The 27,198-nt window shown below is 34.7% G+C and overlaps 1 protein-coding gene across 1 annotated transcript in view; it reads right to left on the bottom strand.

Moving 5' to 3' along the window:
* Window positions 1-3,165: 3,165 nt before the first annotated feature.
* The window catches only part of LOC114339805 (DDB1- and CUL4-associated factor 8), a 47,624-nt gene continuing 23,591 nt past the window's right edge, over window positions 3,166-27,198 (bottom strand). The window contains exons 6-8 of the mRNA XM_050657779.1: window positions 22,708-23,007; window positions 15,174-15,407; window positions 3,166-3,384 (exon numbers count right to left, since the gene is read on the bottom strand). Of these exons, the coding sequence (XP_050513736.1) occupies window positions 3,247-3,384; window positions 15,174-15,407; window positions 22,708-23,007 (672 nt within the window). The 3' untranslated portion in view covers window positions 3,166-3,246. The remainder of the gene's footprint in view (window positions 3,385-15,173; window positions 15,408-22,707; window positions 23,008-27,198) is intronic.

The raw sequence follows: 27,198 nt of genomic DNA, 5'->3' as shown, positions 1-27,198 counted from the left end.
GAAGAGAAACTTTTGAAAGTATACTAAAACGGTCTCAACAGACTAGATACTTACATTGCAAGAACGGTTGTACTAATATGCAGATCCTCAGTGACACTAAGGATTACATTTATTTCCTGTTTTCTTCATTTACAATAGTTTTTGTTCAATCAGATTTATCATAATCTAAGTGTCCAGTACGTTGAAACCGTTCTAGTTTATTTTCAAACGTTTCTCTTCTTGGTTGTCGTCTATCAGGGAATTTCTGATGAAAAATTCTTATTGCTGGTAGCACATTTTGGTTATACTGCACTAGCACAAAAACATCAGTTCCTCATTAGAAAACTTCACATTAGTAATGGTAACAAAGCAACTGGAACTATAAAAATAGTATAATATCAAATGTTTAAGCAAATTTAGTGTTATAGCGGACTAGGTAGAATATTGTATGTTTTTATTAATATTTTGCGCACCAGCAATCTTAACTACAAATTTATTTGGATATCTCATCCAATATTAATAAATTAAGGATCAGGCTAGATTATGATATATGTCTTTTCGAAAAATTATTTTTAATTGAATATTTTCACGGCCACGTAATAAAATTTCACGTAATTTTTGTTGCAATTAATGTTTGCACGAATAACTCACAAATTAAATCACTTAGGTATAGGAAATGCTTAAGAAATAAAAAAGTATCATAAAATATCATTGCATTGCAATACTAAAATACAGGGTGTTCCATTTAAGAAAACTCAGAAAATACTCATTCCGAGTTTCGACCCACCCTGTATACAAAAATTACACATTTCGCTATACTGTTAATGTTTAAGAATAATAGACTATATTTGACGAAAATTTGATGTCAAATCACTACAATTCTACAGGGTGTAAATATTGCTACAAAATTAACAAAAAACGTAATTGTCTTTTAAACTACCCCGTATAATATTACAAAACCCTATATTTTAAGAAAGGAAACATTGAGGAGAATCCAAAAATGTAAAAATATACAGGTTCATTTAAAAAAACATAGGTTTGTGTCACCCTGTCAATACGGACGGCCCCGTATATTTGAAAATATTTTTAAATTATGATACTATCTGTGCCCCAACTTTTACCTAAATAACTTTTTTTCGTATCTCTTATGACAAACGAGTAATTGAACTTTGTCACACTAATGCCCCACTCTGTATAGATATAACAAAAACAGAAATGATATGGAAATACAATGAAAACAAGACATTCAGAACACGCCCCTATGGCTCAGCCGTCATTGAACGTTAAGAAGTTAGGTAGCGAATTCTGGGGATATAGTCACGAAGGACTATGACGATTATTTTTTACTAACTAATACGAAATTTAAGATACAACGCAAACTCGACCTAGTTGACTGGCATGTGTTAATGAGCCTTTATTTTCAAAGGTTCTCTAGTACAAGTGTACAGAAATATCTCAAACAGTGAAGGTCGCTGAGGTAGCAAATCAACGAGAGGCGACTTCAGTTGAAGGTGTTGGTGGAAAGAGTAAACATCCATTTAAAATGCATTGTACACGAAATCAGTGATCTATTTCGAGCTAGTGAATAGAATAAGCTGGGTCAATGTAGTCGCCACTATCTCTAGAAGATAGGCGCCTTTAGAAGAGGATACACTGTTACTTATTACATCTAATATTTCGATTCATAATAAAAGTGTAAAAGCATTATAGAATTGGTATTAGTCCATGTGGTGAGACCGTTCCCGCCTGGAAAAATTTCTGATTCGGTTTCTTTGTGGATTCCTATTCAAAAATGTCCCCTTTAAACAAATCTGAAGGGTGCCGGGTGGAATTTTTGGGCAGAAATTGTTTAAACAATTTTTTTAAACACATACAAAAGATCACGTTTTTTTGCTACGGAACATATATTTTTAAGTTTTGTGGGTCATTCTAAACAAGAAAGGTATCTTGTAAATTTTCTCAAAAATTGACAGTTTTCCAGTTATAGGCGATTTAAAATCTGAAAAATGCTAAAATACTGATTTTCGATGCCTAAAAACTCATATTTAAATTAGTATTTTTGAGGTTTCCAGATACTTGAGTGAATTGAAGTTTAAACATTCAGCTTTAAGATTCTGAAAAGTGATTGCGTCTAACTTTAATTTAAACCGTTGTTTTTAATTGTTAAATATGCATGTCCATCCGATTTTATTGCCGGTGCGGCGCGCTCTTTCAAAAATCTCCAATTATTATCCTCCGAAAAATTTTTTTTCTAGCTTCTTTGGGATATTCTAAGTAAAATAAGTTTCTTGGCATTTTTCTCAAAAGTTAATAGTTTTAAAGTTATAAGCGATTTAAAATCCAAAAATGCGTTTTTTGGCATTTTTCTGATTTTAAATCGCTTATAACTTATATAAAATTATTAACTTTTGAGAAAAATGTTAAGAAACTTATTTTATTTAGAATATCCCAAAGAATCTAGGAAAAATATTTTTCGGAGAAAAATAGCAGATTTTTGAAATAGAGGACGCCGCACCGGCAAAAAAAATCGGATAAACACGCATATTTACCAATTAAAAACAACGGTATAAATTAAGGTTAGACGAGATCACTCTTCAGAATATTTAAGCTGAATGTTTAATCCTCAATATAAGTATATGGCAACCTCAAAAATATTAATTTAAATATGAGTTTTTAGGCCTCGAAAATGCGTATTTTCGCATTTTTCAGATTTTAAATCGCCTACAACTCGACCACTATCAATTTGTAAGAAAAATTACGAGATACCTGTCTTGTTTAGAATGACCCAAAAAAAAAAAGGTGATCTTTTGTATTTGTTTAAAAAAATTGTTTAAACAATTTCTGCCCAAAAATTCGGCCCGGCACCCTTCAGATTTGTTTAAAGAGGACATTTTTGAATGGGAATCCACAAAGAAACCGAATCAGAAATTTTTTCAGACGGGAGCGGTCTCACCATCAATTTTACTGTGAAACAAAAAATAAAAAACCGAAAACCTTTGAAATCCGATTGATCTGACAACGTCGCCTAACTTAAGTTTTTGATCGTTCTGACCTTGGCGGTTGCAGATATTTCTGTCGACCTGTACTTCCACAAATCACATAATCATAAAATTTTGGTAGAAGAAATGTTTTTGGATAATTGGAATCTAATTAACGTAATTACCGATTTCAATTATGCTCTAAATGTTTTAAAACTAAACTATAAAGTATATTTTTATACATATTACTTTTGCATTAATTAATATACATTGGTTTACTATGTATCCATTATGACGGAGAACATCCCGTAGGTATGTCGTCGCTGCCAAAATCGCTGGAACTGGAACTCATCGATGCCGAAGCGTCGTCAACGTCGAACACTATGGATCTGATTGAAATATCGGATGGTCCGATGGGAAAATCACGCTAAAAAATAAAAAATATAATGCTTCAAAGTTATTTCTCTATCTTCCGAATTTGTCTAAAGGTCGAATTTTCGATTTATCGATTTTATTTAAATCCCACTTCTGACATAAATGTTACGTTTATTTTTTCTTTAAGGTGATACAATAGCGATCAACAGGTAGCAACAAACACGGTCCAAGATTGCGAAAGTTCTGCCGAACTTTCAAAAGGGTCAATCCATGCCAAGTGGTCCAATATAAATTAAGTTGGTTGCTTGACTATTTTTAATATTTTTTATTTTTCTACCTTATAAACTTCAGTCCATAGAGACTACAGAATTCCAGTTATTTTATTTTTAAAAAATTTAGTTTGCCGATGACGGCCATTTTTGTTAAAGCGTATCGATCATTTTCACGGAAAACATGGCTTCGCTCTTTAGCCAGTATTTTCACTGAGATTTGTCCTAGAAAAATAAATAAAAAACCAAGCTTTTTAGAAAAGTATGCTCTAAAAAAACGGCCTATAGCATTATTTAATTTCAAACTACCCATAAGGCCTTAAATAAACCTCAAAATTTGAAAAGGTAAACTGATAAAATTCCATTTTCAGCATTTTTTTAACAGCATAAGGCAAGCCGATAATGGTTTGTAATTTTTTTCTGCAAAAGACATACGTACATACTTTAAGTAAAACAAGTTTGAGCTTTGAGACTTGAGTAAATTTTTTCAAAAAAAATCTCAAAAATGTAATTTTTTGAAAAATCTCAAAGTTTGACCCCTTATATCTCTGATGGGCACCGATGAAAAAATTTGAAATTTGGCTGAATGTTAGCCCCTAGCAAGTAGAATAAGGAGTACAATTTTGGAGTTGCAGACTTACCTCATATAGGAGTTACAGGCCTTGAAAAAATAAAATAGGCCTTGAAAAAATTCAAATAAATTGACTAATGAAATAAAAAAGAATGTGTGTGTACTTTGTACGCACGTAAGAAGTTATACTTCTATTATATAATTTCAACGAAATAAATATACTTAACAGTTACAATACAAAAAATTAACAATAATTACCAAAAATTAACCAAAACTTAACAATGCCAAATATTAAAAAAAAAAAAGAAAAAAGTATGAATCGTCCGGGATTTGAACCCGCGATCTCGCGGTCTCTCGATCTCTGGTCCAATGCTCTACCAACCAGGCCATCAAGGCGCATGTTACAGACGTTTCAGATATACATAATTACACATCACGGTGACAAGTGAAATATAAAAATAGATGTTTTATTATTTTACGCCCAAGGAAGACAAATTCAAAGACACAAAATTATAATAAATAATACATTTACTAAAAAACACTAATATATTATTTTAATGGCTTATTTGCGCTGATACATAATTTGAAAGATTAGCAACTAAACGTCATACTGTCTGTGTGCGCATGCGCGCAGATTTATGAAAAATTTTACTCTCAATCGCGCCTAAAGAAGTATAACTTCAAAAATTAATCTATTTTCACCAGATTTCACAATGAATACAAATTTATACAGGGTGGGTCAAAGAAAAGAGTTCACCTTGATATTTGGCAGTTATTATATTTTAAGGGAATGCCGAAACATGTAGATTTTTATTTTTAAATTACATTTTTTTATATATATTTCATACGTCTCCATGACGTGTCATCGTCAGTGACGTCATCCACCTGGGCGTGATGACGTAATCGATTATTGTTTTAAAGGTGATAGGGGTCGTATGTTATCTCATTTGAAAGAGTGTTCAATTCTCTGTTCAGTAGTATAAACAATAATATAATTAAAAATGAATAACCATTTTCAATTTCGTTGCAAAACGAAAACACAGCCGAACCATATTCTAGTCCAATCAGAGAGTGCTGCAAGCACCCCTACCGGTTTCGAAACTTATTAGTCTCTCATCAGGAGGCACATATGCTGCTCTCCCTGATTCAACCAAAACAAACCCCAGCGTGCAGTCCCGGATTGCAACGATGGATTGCAACGATAATATAATTATTTATACAGAGTGACTAAAAAATAATTTTTGAATTAAATTAATTGACACAAAAAGTAGAATGTATGTAATTTATTTAACTGAAAATACATTTTATGGCTGTCATAAAATAGAAAAAAATATTATTTGGCAAATAAACATTGCTTTTCGCTTAAATTAAATGTTCAAACTGTCACGAGGTAGGTGGCAAGCTGTTTGTGATTTAATTTAAGCGAAAAGAAATGTTTTTGTGAAATTTTGTGAACATTTTTTCTATTTTCTGATAGCAGTACAATGTATTTTTAGTTGCCACAAGACCCCTATTCCCATTTCAAAAATAATCGATTACGTCATCACGTTCTGATGGATGACGTCACGTAGTATGAAATATATCCCAAAAAATTGCAATATAATAAAAATAAAAATGGACCTATTTCAGCATTTCCTTAAAATCTAATAGGTAACTATTGCCAAATATCGAGGTGGACTCTTTTCTTTGGCCCATCCTGTAAAAATTTGTATCCATTGTGAAATCTGGTGAAAATGCATTAATTTTTATTTGATTAGACAGTTTATTTGAAATTTAATTACCCTGCCCGCAAACGCTCAAATTTTGACCATTTTGATTTTTGACCATTTTTTCAAGCCTGTAACTCCTATATGACGTAAGTCTGCAACTCCAAAATTGTACTCCTTATTCTACTTGCTAGGGGCTAACATTCAGCCAAATTTCAAATTGTTCCACCAGTGCCCATCAGAGATATAAGGGGTCAAACTTTGAGATTATTCAAAATTACATTTTTGAGATTTTTCTTGAAAAAATTTACTCAAGGCTCAAAGCTCAAACTTTTTTTATTTAAAGAATGTACGTATGTCTTTTCCAGAAAAAAATTACAAACCATTATCGGCTTGCCTTATGCTGTTAAAAAAATGCTGAAACTGGAATTTTATCAGTTTACCTTTTCAAACTTTGAGGTTCATTGCCTTAAGGGTAGTTTGAAATTAAATAATGCTCCAGGCAATTTTTTAGAGCATACTTTTCTAAAAAGTTTGGTTTTTGATCTATTGTTCTAGGACAAACCTCACTAAAAATATTGGCTAAAGAGCGAAGCCATGTTTTCCGTGCAAATGATTGACACGCTTTAACAAAAATGGCCGTCATCGGCAATCTAAATTTTTTATAAATAAAATTAATGTAATTTTGTACTCTCTATAGACTGAAGTTTAAAAGGTAGAAAAATAAAAAATATTAAAAATAGTCAAGCAACCACCTTTGGACCACTTGGCTTGGATTGACCCAAAAATGAGGCAACAGTGCGTCGGTAATTCGACACTGACAATGACGTTTATACTATCAAAAACAATAATTTTTATAAACATAGGAGCGAAATTTTGCCAAGTCAGTGACGTTCGATTTCTTGTTATAAAAAAAAACGATTTTTAGTAGTTCCAATGTGACACAAAATCTAGGCACGGGATAAAAAAGTTTATTTGAAGAAAGTGTATTTTTTTGTCTTTCCTAATGGCCGTACAGGCTCCTTTTTGCAATATTTTATTTAGTTATAGAGTAATTTCCACATACTAATATATTTCTGAAATTGGGCTCTGTACCGCCATTCTTTATTATATTGCTAATAAGTGTGCCAAATATCTCGACAAAATATTCAAAATTACAGCCGCAATCTTGGAACGCGTTTGTTGCTACCTGTTGATCGCTACTGTTTCCTCTTAAGACAAAATAGCGGCAGCAACTTTGTTTTTCAACGAAGCTATTTTATCGTCAAGAGAAGACATCTCAGAAGTGAGATCTCATCTTAGAGATTTCCAAAGATGTTAGCAGAAACTTTGCTTTTCAGAGAAGTAATAAGTTAGCAATAATATGGTTCCATGAAATCGCATTACTTGCCCGGCTGAATTACTGGCAATTAGAGAAACACTAAAATATAATAAAACTGTAGGTCCAAAGATGTCTGTATTCCTTTTTTAACCCTTTTTTCTATTCGATAGTTCGAATATAGACCTCTCCCATTTCCTTCCGCGTGCTTCTGTGTTCCATGTCAGAAGTTTCCATGCTGGTCCTGCAATACTTTTAATATCATGACTCCACCGCATGTTCTTCGGTATGTTCTGCCTGTTATGGACGTAAACATAGTCCGCGACCTCCAACACGCACATCCATGTATCTTCGGTATGTCCGTACCCTTAGCTTGCTACCCTTGCCAATCACTCTCAACATTTTATCCGGGCTTGGGACCGACTGTGGTAACCACAGAGCTACTCGTTCCATCCCGCAATTACCCCAGGCAAGATATCTCTAGAAGTCTAGAACGTAAAAACCGCCAATTTACAAATCATCGTTAATTTTTTTTAGATGCACTAAATGTATTTATACGTAATACCTTTCTCCAAGAAATTAACAAACCACCTTAAAAATGGGTCATTTTGATGTCTCGAATTTCCTAAACCTGTTGTCCGATTTAAGTGATTTTTGAAGATATTCTTCGTTAGCGGCGAATCGATTGAGGGTAAAATTTGATTGATCCCCGCGCATGCGCACACCGACAGTATGGTATTAGTGGTTATACGGGCTCTGATTGGGTGCTGAAATTTTGAAATGATCTGCCAATAATTGTTCAATATGGAGATTATCGGTAAACAAAAATATTGTATATTAGTTTTTATTGATAGTCCTGTCGCCAGGGGGGGTACAACGGCCTCCTTAATTCAGATGGACTTACCCAAGTTTTTTTTATATATTTTGACCCGCAGAATACGAATTTTTTGGGTAACAGTTAATCCGGATGTCGATAAGATTGTTATAGACAAAGAACTTGAGGAATTACATAACAGCGATTTCTCGCAAAACAAAACATCTTTTTGTATTTTTTGGGTCATTTCAAGCAAAAAATATGCCTACAAGTTTTTTCGTAAAATGCATAGTTTTCGAGATAACCGCGGTTGAAATTTCAAAAAATCGAAAAATTGTAATTTTTAACCCGAATAACTTTTGATTAAAAAATAAAGTAGCAATTCTGCTTACCGCATTTGAAAGTTTAAGTCAAATTATATCGGTTTTGATTATTTGCATTGCTAAAAATTTATTATTTTATTGTTAAACAAAGCTATAAACACCTAGTATGTGAGTGATGTTTTCAATGATGTCTCATGTCAAATCGAACGAGTAGGTAGAGTAGCTACAAGTGCAAGCGAGGCAATTTCTACGTAGCATGCGTTAAAACGCATGTATTAGGCACGGGAAACACTATGTGTTTATAGATTAGTTTAACAATAAAAAAATTAATTTTTAGCATTGCAAATAATCAAAACCGGTATAATTTGACTTAAACTTTCAAATGCGGTAAGCATAATTGCTACTTTATTTTTTAATCAAACGTAATTCAGGTTCAAAAATTGCAATTTTTCGATTTTTTGAAAGTTCAACCGCGGTTATCTCGAAAACTATGCATTCTACGAAAAAACTTGTAGGAATATTTTTTGCTTAAAATGACCCAAAAAATACAAAAAGATGTTTTGTTTTGCGAGAAATCGCTGTTATGTAATTCCTCAAGTTCTTTGTCTATAACAATCTTATCGACATCCGGATCAACTGTTACCCAAAAAATTCGTATTCTACGGGTCAAAATATATAAAAAAAACTTGGGTAAGTCCATCTGAATTAAGGAGGCCGTTGTACCCCCCCTGGCGACAGGACTATGATGTGTGGACAGAAATAAAATCAAATTTATAATTATAGTGACTTTTTAAATAGTTTTGAAAAGCCGCAGGTACGTAATTCTAAACGTTTCAGTTGGAAATACCTAATAGTTTCAATACCTATCTATTTGGAAAATGTAAACAAAATAATGTAGTTACCTATTAGTAGGCAATGCTTTAATTTACATAATTTGATTACGAACAAACTTTCTACAAATCTTCATCTCATATATTGTTTTCTTACTCTATATTTTGTTGTATTTTATTTCGACAAAAATCAAACTAATAATTTTATTAAATTCATATAAACGTTTAAACGTGTAAACGTTTAGTTTGTGTATATTCCCACATGACGTACACGCGAATGTGGTCTAGTTTGAAATACCGTCAGCTTTCGTACGGCGCGGTAGACGTGAAGTGGGTTCGAGCCCCAAGCCCCAAGTTATTATTTTTTTTTTATAGATTTTATGATTGTAAGTATATTATTATATAATTTTTGAAGATATTCTTCTTTTTTGAAAGTGGCAGATAAGAAAGTTAGTTTGATTTTTAAATAAAGTAAGTACAAATAACCTTTTAAGTATATTTACTTCGTTTAAATTACCTATTATATAATAGAAGAATATCTTCTTACGTGCGTACAAAGTACACACACATTCTTTTTTTTTTTAATATGTTATAGCCTTATTCTTTAACAATATCGCTGTAATAATATTTTTGCTAGACAGGTAAATTGTCATTGTATACCGGGTGTACCCATCAAACTGTGATTTTTTCTAAAAGTTCGCGTGACCCTGTGGAATAATACCCTGTGGGGGAGCACGGAAGGAGCCTCCACGCAAGTAATATTATAAGAACAAAATGTCACTGGCGCTCCCTGGAAACGCCCCTCGGGCGGCCAATCCTTCCACCACTGGATCCGAAGAAACAAACGAGAATCAACGGCTCTTCTCAGAGCCTACATTGACAATGATGACCATAAACATTGAGGGTATTACTTGTAATAAACAAGAAATTTTGTCTGAACTGTGTAAAACCCAGAAGTGTGATATATTATGTATACAAGAAACTCACCGTGACATATCAGAACATAGACCTAGCGTTGAGGGAATGCAGCTTATCATTGAACATCCAAGTGCAAAACACGGAAGCGCCATCTTCGTAAGGAGAGATATTGATGTAACATCAGCTGAAAAAACATGCTACAACGACATTGAAATTCTGACCGTCGAAATAGGAGCCTGCACAGTGACATCTGTGTATAAACCACCCGGGAGAGACTTTGTTTTGTCCCCTCCAAAAAATTTCGCTTCTCAAAAAATCAGATTTATCCTCGGGGATTTTAATAGTCATAATGTTCATTGGGACTACGCTTCAACTGATAAAAATGGAGATCTTGTGGAATCGTGGGCTGAACAAAACAACCTGGCATTGCTGCATGACCCAAAACTGCCCTATTCGTTCCAGAGCAAAGTGTGGAAGAAAGGTTACAACCCTGATCTCACCTTCATCAGCATGTCTTTAGAGGACCGTTGCGTTAGAAAGGTATATAAGCCTATAGGTATATAAGCCTATACCAAAGACACAACATATGCCCGTGGGAATAACCGTATATAGCGCTATAAAAGCTCCCAAAATCACTTTCAAACGAAGGTTTAATTTCAAAAAAGCGAACTGGGAAAAATATACTGATGAATTGAAAACACAAGTGAAAAACAGTCCCGATCCCCAAAAACTATGATGCGTTCATCAAACTTGTAAAACGAACCTCATGTTAACATATACCCAGAGGATGTCAACAACATTACATATCTGGTCTGAATAACGAAGCAAAAGACATTATGACAAAGTACACCGAAGAATATAGTAAAGACCCATTCAGCGAAGTTACGGCAGAGATAGGGGAGAGACTGCAGCAAATACTAAACGCCTCCAGACAAGAACGGTGGAGCGAGACATTAAGTAAAATGGATATGACGCACAGTAGTAAGCAGGCTTGGAATATGATAAAAAAACTTAATGGTGATCCTACAGAGATGAAAGAGCCATGTGCAATAACGCCAAATCAGATAGCCCACCAACTGCTTCTGAATGGCAAAGCAAACCATCGTTGCAAAACGCCAAAGATCATAAGAACTCAAGACCAGGAAACAACTCTCTTGCGAAACCCATTTACCACAGAAGAGCTCAAAAATGGTATTGACTGTATGAAAAATGGAAAATCACCTGGGGTGGACGAAATCCTAACAGAGCAGATAAAACACTTCGGGGAAAAAGCGAGACAATGGGTGCTCGATCTATTTAACATCTGTCGCTCTACCTAGCAGATTCCAAAACTGTGGCGTAAATCAAAAGTAGTAGCCCTTCTGAAACCTGGGAAAGACCCTGAACTACCGGGTAGCTACCGTCCGATATCTCTGCTATGTCATTTGTATAAATTGTATGAACGCCTCATTTTGAACTGCATCCAGGAAAAATTAGATGCAAAACTAATCCCACAACAAGCAGGCTTCAGACCAGGTAAATCATGCACAGGCAAGTGCTGAACCTAACAGAGTACATAGAGGAGGGATTTGAACAGAAAGAGATAGTGGGAGTAGCCTTGATAGACCTCACAGCGGCCTATGATACTATAAAACACAGAACCTAGCTAACTAAAATCTATAACACTGTGCTTGACTATGACCTGGTAAATATCATCAGATCACTATTGTGTAATAGACGCTTCTACGTTGTACTAAATGGAAGAAGAGCAGATGGAGAACCCAAAAAAATGGCCTACCTCAAGGAAGCGTTCTGGCGCCGTCCCTATTTAACATCTACACCAACGACCAACCAATGCACCCTCAGACTGAGAGTTTTGTTTACGCTGACGACCTTGGTATCGCCGTAAAGGGGAAAACACACAAGTGGAGTCGACAATGGAAGAGGCTTTAAACATGATGTCAACTTACTACAAACAAAACTCATTAAAACCAAACCCTACAAAAACCCAAGTATGTGCATTCCATCTCAACAACCATCTGGCGCATGTAAAACTGAATGTTTCTTGGGAAGGACAACGCTTGGAACATACTGATAGGCCCAAATATCTTGGAGTGATACTAGACCGGTCACTAACGTATAAATTCCACTGTCAGAGCACAAGACAGTGAAACGCTTTCCACAAGACAGCTTTACGAGAAACAACCTTCTCCGGAAACTTGTAGGGAGCAAGTGGGGTGCAAACCCTCAGGTCTTAAAGTCAACAGCTGAGGTCTTATGTTTCTCAACAGGGGAATATGCTTGTCCCGTTTGGGGTAGATCTAGACAAGCCCAACAAGTCACCACAGCGTTAAATGAAACATGTAGAATAATGACCGGTTGCATGAAGCCTACCCCTCTACCATTACTGTACCGGGCAGCTGGATTCGCATCACCAGACGACCGTAGGTGCGCCTCACAATATGTGGAGAAGTTCAGGCAAACTTTCGATGAAAGGCACCAATTATACAGGTTTGACGAACCGCCAGGAATCAGCCGACTTAAATCAAGGAAAAGGTTTATGAGATATGTCAGCGTCGAACCACCCGAAGTGTTCCTCCTACATCCAGAACGACCTAATGGAATGAACCTGGACTGGAGAACCTGGCGGACACTCAACCGCATACGCACAGGTGTTGCCCCTGTAAAACAGAACCTCATTAAATGGGGCATCAAGACAGATAACGACACACTTTGTGAATGTGGGGAAATACAGAACGTGGAGCACCTGAGAGTATGCAGACTTTGCCCATCACAGTGCACCCTCGATGATTTATGGCTCGCAAATACAAAGGGTGTAGACGTGGCCCGATATTGGACAGAAAAACTGTAGTCGGGTACAGACACGAAAAGAAAGTGTGGAATATTCTAGCATCTAGCAACTACAGCCTCATGTTTTCTTAACATTCTGTTTTTTCATTTATTCGCTTATGTTGGATAATAAAAAAGTTAGGTACTTTAACAACTAGCCTTGTTTTTCGTCAATACAGGGTGTTTTTAAATACGTAATTTCAGTATTTTATAAATGCTAGAATATTCCACAGGGTGACGCAAACTTTGAGAAAAAATCACAGTTTGATTGGTACACCCGGTATACAATGACAATTTACCTTTCTAGCAACAATTATTATCACAGCGATATTGTTAAAGAATAAGGCTATAACACATTAAAAAAAAAAGAATGTGTATGTACTTTGTACGCACGTAAGAAGTTATACTTCTGTTATACAGGGTGTTTCATTAATAATTGTCCATAGAGTAACTGGAGAAACCTTAGCACAAAATACGAAGATTTGACCTAAAACACTTAAATAAAATGTGGTTCCTTACTGAGTTACAGGGTGTTTTATCTAAAAATTTAAAAACTATTTTTGCTCAGCACTTCAAAACTGTTCGACGTATCCTTTTCATACTTGGCAGAAAGTGGGACTACTATACACCCTACTAAATTATGATAAACAAATGTTTCTAGCTACTACCAGAGGCGTACGACAGGGGATAGTGAATGTTTGACCCTTCTCAAATTCTACGCCACTGGAGGAATTACTAGTTTAGTGGCATTTTTAGATTCTCCAATACTTTCTACGTAAATAATATACTGTTCATTGGTAACGATAAAGTTATTAGTTTTCGAGATATTTGAAGTTAAATATGAAACGGCACAGTTATTTTGATTAATTTATGATATGATTCATATGATTAAATTTTTAAAATTATTTGTACCCAGTACTTTAAAACTATTTCGCGTATCCCTATCATACTTGGCAGAAAGTGTAGGCACTGTACACCCTGCAAAATTATGATAAATAAACGTTTCTATCTACTACCAGAGGCGTACGACAGGGGATAGTGGCTGGTTGACCCTTCCCAAATTCTATGCAAATGACGAAATTGCTCTTTTAGTGTACTTTTTTGATTTTCCAATACTTTTTATGTAAATAATATACTCTTCATTCGTAACGATAAAATAATTAGTTTTCGAGATATTTGAAATTAAAAATGAAGCGACACAATACATTAATCAAAATAACCGTGCAGTTTCATTTTTAACTTCAAAGATCTCGAAAACTAATGACTGTATCGTTACGAATGAAGAGTATATTATTTTCATAGAAAGTATTGAAGAATCCAAAAATTGAACTAAAATAGCATTCCGCCAGTGGCGTAGAATTTGGAAAGGGTCAACCATTCACTTTCCCCCGTCGTACGCCTCTGGTAATAGCCAGAAACGTTTGTTTAACGTAATTTAGTACTTTGTACAGTACCTATACTTTCTGCCAAGTATGAAAAGGATACGTAGAATAGTTTTAAAATGCTGAGCAAAAATAATTTTTAAATTTTTAGATAAAACACCCTGTAACTCAGTAAGGAACCACATTTTATTTAAGTGTTTTAGGTTAAATCTTCGTATTTTGTGCTAAGGTTTCTCCAGTTACTATATGAACAATTATTAATGAAACACCCTGTATAATTTCAACGAAATAAATATACTAAACAGTTTATTTGTATTTTATTTAAATACTAAACTAATTTTAATACGTACCTGTCACTTTAAAAAATTTTTATTAAAGCAATACCAAAAAAAGAATATGAATTGTCCGGATTCGAACCCGGGACCTCTCGATCTGTGGTAGAATGCTCTACCAACGAAGCTATCATCGCTCTGTTTACGTGACATCCCGGACATAATTACAAATCACGGTGACAAATAGATCAAGTAAAGTATAAATATGTTATAATAGATACTTATTATCTTACTCTCGAGGAAAACGACTCCAAAGACACAAAAATTATAACAAATAATATATTTACTAAAAACACTAATATATTATTTTCATACCTTATTTGCGCTGATACATACATAACTAGAAAGATTACAAACGAACTCCATACTGTCTGTCTGCGCATGCGTCCAGAATAATATAAATTCACCCTCAATCTCAATCGCGCCTAAAGAAGTATAACTTCAAAAATCACTTAAATCGGACAACAGGTTTAGAACATTAAAAACGACCAATTTTTAAGGTGGTGCGTTAGTTTCTTGGAGAAGTGTAGTAATTATTCAAAAACTTACCCTATTAGAAGTTCTTAAATGCCTCCAAAGCATCCACAGCATCTGACTTTCATTGATATCTGGCGGCATTCTTGACGTCCAATTCAACCTATTCTTATTGTTGGACTTAATAACATCCCCTAATCCTTTCATTTCGTTGTCCGTTTCACATGAAGGTACCCACACTTTTATATCCCAGTCGAGGCCACTGGTACAAATGAAAGGCACTTGTGGATGCGGTTCGAGACAATTTACCTAAAGAAATATTATAATAATGTTAGCTACTTATTGAGACTCCTCCCCTACGCCGAACAAATAGTGGGAGGATATCAGTGCGGTTTCCGTCCTAATAAATCAACAACAGACCAGATATTTACAATAAGGCAGATCCTTAAAAGAACCCTAGAGTTCGGCGTCGACACCCACCACATATTTGTGGACTTCAAAGCCGCATACGACTCAGTTAATCGAGGTACACTTCTACTTGCTATGGTAGAATTTCAAATACCACTTCTTCTTGTCCAATTAACTGAACTCACTCACAGGAGCAGAGAGCATGGTAAAAATCCAAAACGATTTCTCAAGACCCTTCCATTGCAAAAATGGACTAAGACAGGGTGATGGACTATCGTGTCTCTTATTTAACATGGCATTAGAAAAAATAATTCTCGAGTCCCAGATTAATACGAATGGTACTACATATCTTTAACAAATCAGTACAAATTACACAAGAGATCTAAAGCTAGAGCTAAGAGTAAGGTTGGCTAGGTGCTACGTTTTCTCGACTCTGTTTTACGGAATGGAAGCTTGGACCTTGAATGCGGCATCAATGAAAAAACTAGCATCATTTGAGTTGTGGGTATATAGAAGAATTTTGAAAATATCATGGAGAGAACACGTCACAAACAAAGAGGTTCTGAGAAAGATGAATAAAGAAATGGAAGTCTTAAATACAATCAAAACCAGAAAATTGGAATATCTCGGACATGTGGAGAGAGATACAACTAGCTTTAATTGATTATGCAGAGAAAGATTCAAGGAAAGAGAAGCATAGGAAGACGCAGAATATCGAGAATGAGCAACCTGAGAGAATGGTACGGATGTACATCAAATGAACTTTTCAGAGCAGCCGTCTCCAAAGTCCGAATAGCTATGATGATTGCCGACCTCCGTCGCGGAGATGGCACTTGAAGAAAAAGAGACAAATTGTCTCTGCACCCATCTGCTTTCCGGATGAAACATTTTTTTATTAAATTTCATACATCGACAAATATTTCTAGCATGGGTTGCCTATCAAAATCGTGTCATAGCTATCCTTAAAGGGGAGCCGTAAGGGTTGAAATCAATATTTCAAGCACATTTTTTTAAAGTATGGTAGAATTATTTTATTTTTAAATTAAATAGCATATTCAGTACAATTCGTAGATTATTCAAGAAAAAATTCAAGGAAAAATATTGAAAAATAAGCCAACGGTGGCAAATTTTTAAAGACACCTGAAAAACAATAAATTTTGTGGTGGACATCAGAACTCATCATTGTATCATGGTAAACAAAAAATTCAAAAAGAGTTTATTAGCTTATGAGTTTTTCGAGGTAAGGCTGTCGAGTTTTTTAGTTTTATCGACTTTTGACTTTTTGATATCACTCAGAAGTCAAAACAACGATTTTTTTTGCAAAAAAGGGTGAAAATCAACATATTTATTATTGTTAAAAATAAAACAAAAAAAACTCGACAGCGTTACCTCAAGGAATGTCTAAAGAAAATATATACAAAATTCCAGGTGGGTTGGTCAAGTAGTTTTTGAGTTACAATGTCTACAGCCTTTGAAAAAAGCAGTTTTGTGAAAAACGCGTTTAAAGTATGTATTTTCAACTTTTATTTTCTTTTTTTTCTGTCAAATCGTTAAGTGATGCACACCGTAATATGTTTTTAAATCCCGGAGTAATTTACAAAAGAAAATGAAAACAGCTGTTGACCGTTTCTCACTAAGCTCAAGCGCGCTGACGCGAACTTTCTGAGTCGAAAGTAGGGAGGTAGGGAGATAGTGTTGAATATCCCTACCTTTAGTCAATCCCTACTATTTAGTCAACATCGTGAAGGGCCTTAAGCTGCAGTACTTGGGGCATATAATGAGAAATCAAGACAGATACGAGCTACTCCAATGCATTTTACAAGGTAAAATTGAAGGAAAAAGGGCCCCAGGACGAAAAAGAATATCCTGGCTTGCTAACCTGAGAGCATGGTATAGAAAGACCTCAACACAACTATTCCGTATAGCAACTAACAAAGTCATCATAGCCAGAATGATCGCCAACGTTCGGTATGGACAGGCACCCTAAGAAGAAGAAGATCCCTACCTTCGACTCGCTTTGCAGCAGGTTCGTGCCAGCACGCTTGAATATAGTGAACACCGGTCAACAGCTGTTCTCATTTTCTTTTGTAAATTACTCCGCGATTCAAAAAGATGTTCCTGTGTGCATCATTTTACGATTTGACAGACAACAAAGAAATTGAAATAAAAGTTGACAATACTTTAAACGCGTTTTCCTCAAAACTGCTTTTTTCAAAGGCTGTAGACATTGTAGAGATAGTGCAAACACTCCTGACCATGGAGCTGCGCGAAGGCGGAGTCAACATGTCAAAATTCACGGAAAGGCAGAAAGGTTCTATTGTAGATACAGTGCGTTTCGCATGGAAGTGGGGACTAAACCAAATTTCGCCTACTGCGCCGTGGTCAGGAGTGTTTGCACTATCTCTAACTCAAAAGCTACTTGACCAAACCACCTGGAGTTTTGTATATATTTCCTTTAGACATTCCTTGAGGTAACGCTGTCGAAATATTTTTTGTTTTATGCTTATTTTTGGCTTAACAATAATAAAAATGTTGACTTTCGCCCTTTTTTGCAAAAAAAAATCGTCGTTTTGACTTCTGAGTGATATCAAAAAGTCAAAAGTCGATAAAACTAAAAAAAAAACTCGACAGCTTTACCTCGAAAAACTCATAAGCTAATAAAATCTTTTTGAATTTTTTGTTTACCATGATCCAATGATGAGTTCTGATGTCCACCGCAAAATTCATTATATGTTGAGGTCTAACAATAAAACACTGAAAACGTTTGTTTTCTATACTTCCACAAAATTTATTACAACTATGTGACTACAGCTGTTTCGGCAGAGTGCCTTTCTGACTACAGCTGTTTCGGCAGAGTGCCTTTCTCAAGTGATATAGTTTACAATGTGTTTGCCTTTTTAAGTCTTTAACTGAAGAGGTTCAGGAGTGGGGAGCTGTTTGTCTCGAGTTGGTCATTCAGAATTATATCTGTATTTTTTAATTTATTAATTTCCATAGATTCTAAAAAAGATAGCTTAAGGCCTTTATTTTGAATGTGCAGAATTTGAAACTCTTCATTGAAAGAATGATTATGATCTAGTAGGTGAAGTGCGTATGTAGAAGTGTCTGTTTTTCTATTGTTGAAAGTCCTTTTGTGTTCTGCTATCCGTTTGTCAAAGATTCTGCCAGTTTGACCGATGTAAGTTTTCGGACAGTCACCACAAGTTAGTTTGTACACACCACTCTGTAGTTGCTTTCTCTTTCGGCTTTTATTGTTCTTAATATATTTGCTTACGTTGTTGTTAGTTCTGAAAGCTGATGTTATTCCTTTCTTTTTTATGTATCTGGCTATTGTTGTTGTTATCTTGCCAGTATATGTGAGAGAGCAGAAGGTACTGGGTTCTTTCTGTGGTGGTGGATACACTAATTTCAGGGCTTTCTTATGGAGTTTTTATTTTAAAATTTTGTTAACTGTCTGTTCATTATAGCCATTGTTTACTGCTATTTGATTAATAATATTTAGTTCTATCTCGAAGTTATTTTTTGTCATGGGAATTTCTGTCAGTCTATGTATCATGCTATGGTAGGCTGCTAATTTGTGTTGTGTAGGATGGGATGATGAATTGTGTATAGTTGTCTCAGTATGGGTAGGTTTATGATATACGGAGAACTCATGTTTGTTGTGTAGTCTGGTAATCGTTATATCTAGAAAATTTATGGAATTATTCTGTTCTGTTTCTATTGTAAACTCAATATTACTATGAAGTGAATTAATGTATGATAGAAATTGGTCAAGTTGTCTGTTAGTTCCTGTAAAGCATACTAGTATATCATCCACGTATCTCCGCCAATATAAGAACTGTTTAAATACGGGATGTTTAGAAATTGTTGTTTCAAGTTGATTCATAAATTGGTAGAAACAACAATTTCTAAACATCCCGTATTTAAACAGTTCTTATATTGGTGGAGATACGTGGAGGATATACTAGTGTGCTTTACAGGAACTAACAGACAACTTGACCAATTTCTATCATACATTAATTCACTTCATAGTAATATTGAGTTTACAATAGAAACAGAACAGAATAATTCCATAAATTTTCTAGATGTAACGATTACCAGACTACACAACAAACGTGAGTTCTCCGTATGTCATAAACCTACCCATACTGACACAACTATACACAATTCATCACCCCATCCTACACAACACAAATTAGCAGCCTACCATAGCATGATACATAGACTGACAGAAATTCCCATGACAAAAAATAACTTCGAGATAGAACTAAACATTATTAAACAAATAGCAGTAAACAATGGCTATAACGAACAAACAGGTAACAAAATTTTAAACCAAAAACTCCATAAGAAAGCCCTGAAATTAGTGTCTCCACCACCACAGAAAGAACCCAGTACCTTCTGCTCTCTCACATATACTGGCAAGATAACAACAAAAATAGCCAGATACATAAAAAAGAAAGGAATAACATCAGCTTTCAGAACTAACAACAACTTAAGCAACTATATTAAGAACAATAAAAGCCGAAAGAGAAAGCAACTACAGAGTGGTGTGTACAAACTAACTTGTGGTGACGGTCCGAAAACTTACATCGGTCAAACTGGCAGAACCTTTGACAAACGGATAGCAGAACACAAAAGGGCTTTCAACAATAGAAAAACAGACACTTCTACATACGCACTTCACCTTCTAGATCATAATCATTCTTTCAATGAAGAGTTTCAAATTCTGCATATTCAAAATAAAGGCCTTAAACTATCTTTTTTAGAATCTATGAAAATTAATAAATTGAAAAATACAGATATAATTCTGAATGACCAACTCGAGACAAATAGCTCCCCACTCCTCAACGTCTTCAGTTAAAGACTTAAAAAGGCAAACACATTGTAAACTATATCACTTGAGAAAGGCACTCTGCCGAAACAGCTGTAGTCACATAGTTGTAATAAATTTTGTGAAAGTATAGAAAACAAACGTTTTCAGTGTTTTATTGTTAGATAGAAGTAACGGTCGAATCCATCAATTATATGTTGAGGTGTATTTTAAAAATTTGCCACCGTTGGCAATATTTTTCCTTGAATAATCTATGAATTGTACTGAATATGCCCATGTAATTTTAAAATAAAATAATTGTACCATACTTTCAAAAAAAATGTGCTTGAAATATTGATTTTAACCCCTACGGCCGCCCCTTAAGGATAGCTATGACACGATTCTGATAGGCAACCCATACTATAAATATTTGTATAAAATTAACATGAAGTAAAACTCCCTAGTGTAGTTGGTATATTTAATAAAAATTCTAAAAATTTTTAAAAATCCAAACGGATTACGTTCAAAACGTTTTCGGACTTATCAGTCCATCATCAGTGAACCTAAAAGTAAGTAATCTCACTTAGTAAAATTGAAAAGGGTGAAATTTTGAATGTTAAAAATTGAAAAGTGTGGTTACGATTACTTACTCTCTGTCCTTGCTAAATAGCCACAATCCCAAACACTGGTCAAGATGTATGTTCTAACTACATGGTAAAATTTGTTAAACAATTTGGCTTACATTGGAAGCCAACGTATTAGTACTAGGTACATGATGCTCTACTCCATTAATTAAGAGATTTTTTATTATGAATAGGTCTACATTGAACTACGTTTAGTCTGTCAATGATTTAGAAGGAAGTTGAAATACTTCAAATGTCAGTCAAATTGACATCCAGGAAAGGGAATTTTTAAGGTATTAACCAAGGTCAAGATCCAATGTGGTTACGGAAATTTAAGTTTAAGATTGTGTTGGAATTTTAATTTTTAATATTAGAATTTAAATTTACTATTTTTTAAAAAATATTACAACCATTACTATAAACTTGACTATAAAATTAAATTTGATCGAAATTATTGTCATAATAAAATATGGTAATGAAAACAGAATGTAAGATTGAATTATTGGTTAATGAAAGTTAAAAATTTTTGTATATAGCCTTGGGGGTGAAAGTTAAAACGTTGAAGAGATACAGAAGTTGGTTAGTGTGTATAGAAATGTAAATTTGTTAACTGTAATGTTGGTTGTATAAGTCTAGTATGGTATTGATTCTGTATGAAATTAACTATTTAAAAAATTGGTGAGAATTGAGGTAACTGATATAAGATTGTTAGGTGAAAATATAAATAATTGACGGAATGTGAAAATGTGTTAGTTATAGTCAAAAATATAGGAAATATTATAACATTATGCATAGAAAAGAAAATGGAATTATTTGAATTGTTAAATTAAAACGAAGTTGATAAATATGTAAATGAACAAAAGATTCAAAAGAAGTGTGTCAGCAGGATGCACAAGACACAAACTGTGTTTGGAAAAAATTAAAAGTTAAACATAGTAAAATGAGAATAAAGTTGTAAAGTTAAATATTAGAGTGGCTAGAAAGTTAAATGTAGCAGATTAAAATTTTGAATTTGTAAGAAAAAATAAAATGAAAATAAAAAGAAAAATAAAAATAAAAAGGAAAGAGGACCTGTATGAAAAAGAAGAATTAAATGAATAGCGAAGTAAAACATTTTGGAAAAGACCAACGAACGAAGTAAAGACCCAAGCGGCAAATAGACAAATAGATAAGGTCAATGATTTATGAAGGGAAAAGTAGGGTGAGAAAATGGTAAAGGGTGAATTAGTTGTGTTGATGTTACTGGGGGTTGTAGAGTAAATGATTAGTATAAAAGGAGATTTTGGAAATAGAAGGAAGTGAAGTATGAAAAAAGGTTAAGTTAAAGGTTTTATGGGTGAAGTCAGGAAAGTTACTAAGTGTGAAGGATAAATTGAAAAAACAAGGAATTTAGGAAAAAAGTTAACGGTGAATGGGAGTAAAATTGCGATTAAGGGAGGTTTGTCTATTCACACAATTGGGACTGGACCTCAAGTCTCGGATAATCTCCAACTCCTCATACAAGTCCAATCGGAGTGTGTTTTTCTGCTGTATATTGTGCACCAACTGGACACCCTCAGGAATCTTAAGTTCATGTCTATTGACTTTAAGGTGGTGTGAGAAAGAGGAAGTAGTATCCCTCTTTATTTTTTTTTTTATAAATATTTGTGTATGAAATTTAACAAGAAAAAATTATTTCATCCGGAAAGCAGATGGGTGCTGGTCGACCTATATTCGGATCTTAAACTATATTGTTAAAGTCATTTTTGGGATATACCACACTTACCACTCCACTATCATCTGCCAACAACCACTGAACAATAGATTCCGTATTCTTATCCCAGAAATAAAGGTTTCCACAGTCCGACCCGCTGACGATAAATTCTGAACGAGGTCCAAAGAAGTTGACTCCTTTGATCGTTGCTCCGTTCCGGTGGCCTTTGTACTGATGAAGGAAGGTGCCTGGTTCGCCGTCGCAATCGAAGAGATAGATGTCGTCATCGTTATAGCTACCAAGGATTTGTGATCCGTCGTGGTTATAGACGGCGCAAGTTACGTGATATCCGGTGAAGCTGCATGAGTTGCCCTAAAAAATAGATCAGAGGTAAAGTACAAGTTAAAAAAGTTGCACAGTAGTATTAGCCCAGTAAATGAACGGGAAATTCGGCGATACCGTGTAATTTTCAGGGGCAACTCCGAATTGCATGAAAATTTGGATTTAGGTTCTACTTACCCTTCACTTCAAAGTTGAAATTGTGCCGTTGGTTGCTTTTACTTGGGGGGTGACAGTCACCCCTTCTCGGGGGGTGAAAAAACATACGTTCAAGATAAGACCGAAAATAGATAAATTGACTGATTTTAAGCAACTTTTGTTCTATAGAGTTTTTTACGTAAGTTAATACTTTTCGAGTTATTTGCCATTGAAAATGTTGATTTTTCGACAAAAAAACTACGTTTTCAGACAGTTTTTCGCAAATAACTCAAAAAGTAAATATTTTATCGAAAAAAATATCCTTAGCAAAAGTGTAGTATATAAAAACCCAAAAAAATGGTTTATCAGTAAAGTCTATCAATCAAATAAAAACAAAATTGTAGCTCATGAAAAACACGTTCTTTCGTGAAAAAAATCGAATATTTCAAGGCGAAATCACCGAAAAATTAAGCACTTTTCGGGAAAAACCCATTTAAACGTTTTTAAAGTGTTTATAAAAAGCTTTGTTTTAATTGTTAACAAAAGTTTTAGCAATAAAAATAAGCAAGTTACGCTCAAAATAAAGTTGGCCCTCTTTTTTTTTGTAAAAAATCATGAAAATCTCGCCGTGTTTAGCTCCCCAAATGAAATTAATCGCTACCGCTTTACAAACAATTTACTTACCTATCTATTTTTTATATGATCTGTCAGTCTCACCGGTTTAAAGTGTTTATTTTTGAAAGGGTTATAATTGAGAAAGCTTGAATGGGTCACTAGTCACTAATCACGAGTGTATGTAAATTTTGAACAGCCATATCTCAACCAATTTTTGTCTTACGGAGAAACAAAATGAAACTAGCATATTTATAATAGCAAAACCTACATTTTTTTACTCTTTAAGATTTTTCTTATAACTAATACTTTTTAAGTCATTTTGAAAAAATGAAATTTTTCAAATATTTTTAGAAAAAATTTTTTTTACTATAAAACCAAATGTTTTTAAAAGTAAGCACTTCAAACCAATCAAACTTACAGATCATATCAACAATACACATACAGTTAAAATAGATGGTAAAGCCAAACGATTAATTTCATTTAGGGTGCTAAATAGAGGGAGGTTTTCACGATTTTTTTTACAAAAGGGGCCAACTTTTTTTTTCAGTGTAACTCGTTTATTTTTGATGCTGTAAACTTTTGCAAAAAACAAATAATAAGCTTTTTTTCGATACTTTTAAAATGTTAATAAGGTTTTCCCGAAAAACGCTTCTTTCTTCGGTGATTTCGCGTTGAATTATTCGATTTGGAATTAGACGAATAAGAACGTATTTTTCATAAGCTACAACTTTGCTTCTACTCAATTTATAGACTTTACTGGTACACCATTTTTTTCGTTTTTTTTATAGGCTACACTTTTGTTAAAAATATTTTTTTCGTAAAAATATTTACTTTTTGAGTTATTTGGGAAGGACGGTCTGAAAACGTAGTTATTTTGTCGAAAAATCAACATTTTAAGTCGCGAATAACTCGAAAAGTATTGACTTACGTAAAAAACTTTATAGGACAAAAGATGCGTAAAATAAGTCAATTTATCCATTTCCGGCCTTATTTTAAACACGCGTTTTTCACCCCCCCCCCCCCCCCCCCCACACCCTGGAGGTGGGGTGGATGGTAACTTTAAAATCTTAAATTTGAACCCACATTTTTTATTGCAGATTTGAATACCTCATAAAAAAGTAAGTAACATTTATTCGAGACATTTTTTAGATTTGTTGATAGATGGCGCTCATAAATCGTATTTTTCCAATTACAGCGCCATCTATCAACAGTTCTAAAAAATTTCCTGAATAAATATTCCTTATTTTTTTATGAGTAATCTAAATCTGCAATAAAAATCCTATTAGGGATTTTAAAGTTCCTCCCACCCCACTTCCATGCGATGGAGTGGGGGGGTCGTGTTTAGTGTTATTCGATAGGTTTTTGAAAGATATTAAACACGTGTTTTTTGGGTTTTCATTTGGAACTGTATTTCTCGAGATATTAGACCGTTTCTATAATTTATTTTGTGTATCAGGATAAATCTTTTTTAAACGCCATCTATCCACAATTCGAAAACATGTCTCGGATAAAAGTTACTTATTTTTACGTAAGGAATCCAAATCAGCAATAAAAAATGGGGATTAGTATTTAAGATTTTAAAGTTACTCCCACCCCACTCGTGGAGTGTTTGGTATAACTGGATAGATTTTTGAAAAATATTGAAAATGTATTTTTCAGTTTTTCGATCGGATGTTCATTTCGCGAAATATTCGACCGTACCGCAACTTTTGAGACACCCTGTATAATAATATATAATATATAAATAATCCGACTGATGATGCGCAGTAAAAGATCGCAGTAGACGGAACTCACTATCTCACTCGTTCGTATACACTCCAGTACATGTACATATTGTCTCGTGCTCGTACTTACAGTAGACTTTCAATGCGTCCGGCAAGGTGAAAAAACTATTGAAACTGTCCAGCAATGGGTGACATGATATCTTATATTATTCTATATAAAATATGAAAAAATTAAGCTTTATACTTTAACGAAAGTAATATAATATTTTACACACCTTTGCTACCTGTTACCTGCTCAAGTAACCACGATCCAAACTCCGTACTCGCTGATCTTTTTTACCTGTGTTGGTGACATGTGCAGAGAAACTTTCAGCTTTTATTAAATATGGAATGCCTAGCGGCCACGGGCTCTTGCTCTATTCCAACTATTTCGTAACAATACTTTCGTGACGATCGCCTCAGCATTTCACTATAGAGACTTACTTTACTTTTTCGTGTCTGGATCCGACTACAGTTTTTCTGCCCAATGTCGGGCTACGTCTACACCCTTTGTATTTGCGAGCCATAAATCATCGAGGGTACACTGTGATGGGCAAAGTCTGCATACTCTCAGATGCTCCACGCTCTGTATTTCCCCACATTCACAAAGTGCGTCGTTATCTGTCTTGATGCCCCATTTAATAAGGTTCTGTTTTACAGGGGCAACACCTGTGCGTATTCGGTTGAGTGTCCGCCAGGTTCTCCAGTCCAGGTTCATTCCATTAGGTCATTCTGGATGTAGGGGGAACAGTTCGGGTGGTTCGACGCTGACATTTCTCATAAACCTTTTCCTTGATTTAAGTCGGCTGATTCCTGGCGGTTCGTCAAACCCGTATAATTGGTGCCTTTCATCGAAAGTTTGCCTGAACTTCTCCACATATTGTGAGGCGCATCTACGGTCGTCTGGTAATGCGAATCCAGCTGCCCGGTACAGTAATGGTAGAGGGGTAGGCTTCATACAACCGGTAATTATTCTACATGTTTCATTTAACGCCGTGGCGACTTGTTGGGCTCGTCTAGATCTACCCCAGACGGGACAAGCATATTCCCCTGTTGAGAAACAGTAGGCCTCAGCTGTTGATTTAAGACCTGGGGGTTTGCACCCCACTTGCTCCCTACAAGTTTCCGGAGAAGGTTCACTATAGAGAAAAATTAATATAACGTCACTAAAGAAGAAGCTTCGCTTCAAAAAGTGACATTTGCTTTTATAAATGTTCATCATCTGATGCAAAGGATAATTGCACATGTTATACACTATATTCATTAATGGTGAATTGGCAAAACCAAGTGAATAGATGTCATCAAATGACAGATTGATGTAACTTCAACAATACGACCGCTAACAACTGTCAAAGTGAGGAACTCCTTGTTGGAAGCATAGACAACAAAAGACTAGGCAAGGTATGGTTCGCTCTGTGAATAGAGGTGTAAGGTCAATATCAAGGATGTCATTGGCCAATATTCACTTTAAGTGGTCTAGCCATCTTTGTCTGTCACCTGTGCGGCACCGATTGGTAAAAAATAATAGATAGACCACCAATCGACCGCCCGCGCGTTACACTATTTTGCTCAGTATGCCTTGTCTTATTATGTCTATGATTGGAAGACCCTGTATATGTATCACTTACATCTACATGCATACATACATCCAAAGAATCAAATATTGACCATATCAAAGCTTTTCTGTTTCGCATACAAGGCGTCCCGA

This window comes from Diabrotica virgifera, chromosome 8, assembly GCF_917563875.1.
Source record: "Diabrotica virgifera virgifera chromosome 8, PGI_DIABVI_V3a".
NCBI classification, from domain to species: Eukaryota; Metazoa; Arthropoda; class Insecta; order Coleoptera; family Chrysomelidae; genus Diabrotica; species Diabrotica virgifera.
Note: the sequence above shows the minus strand (reverse complement) of the source record. Positions and strands in the feature narration are given on the sequence as shown.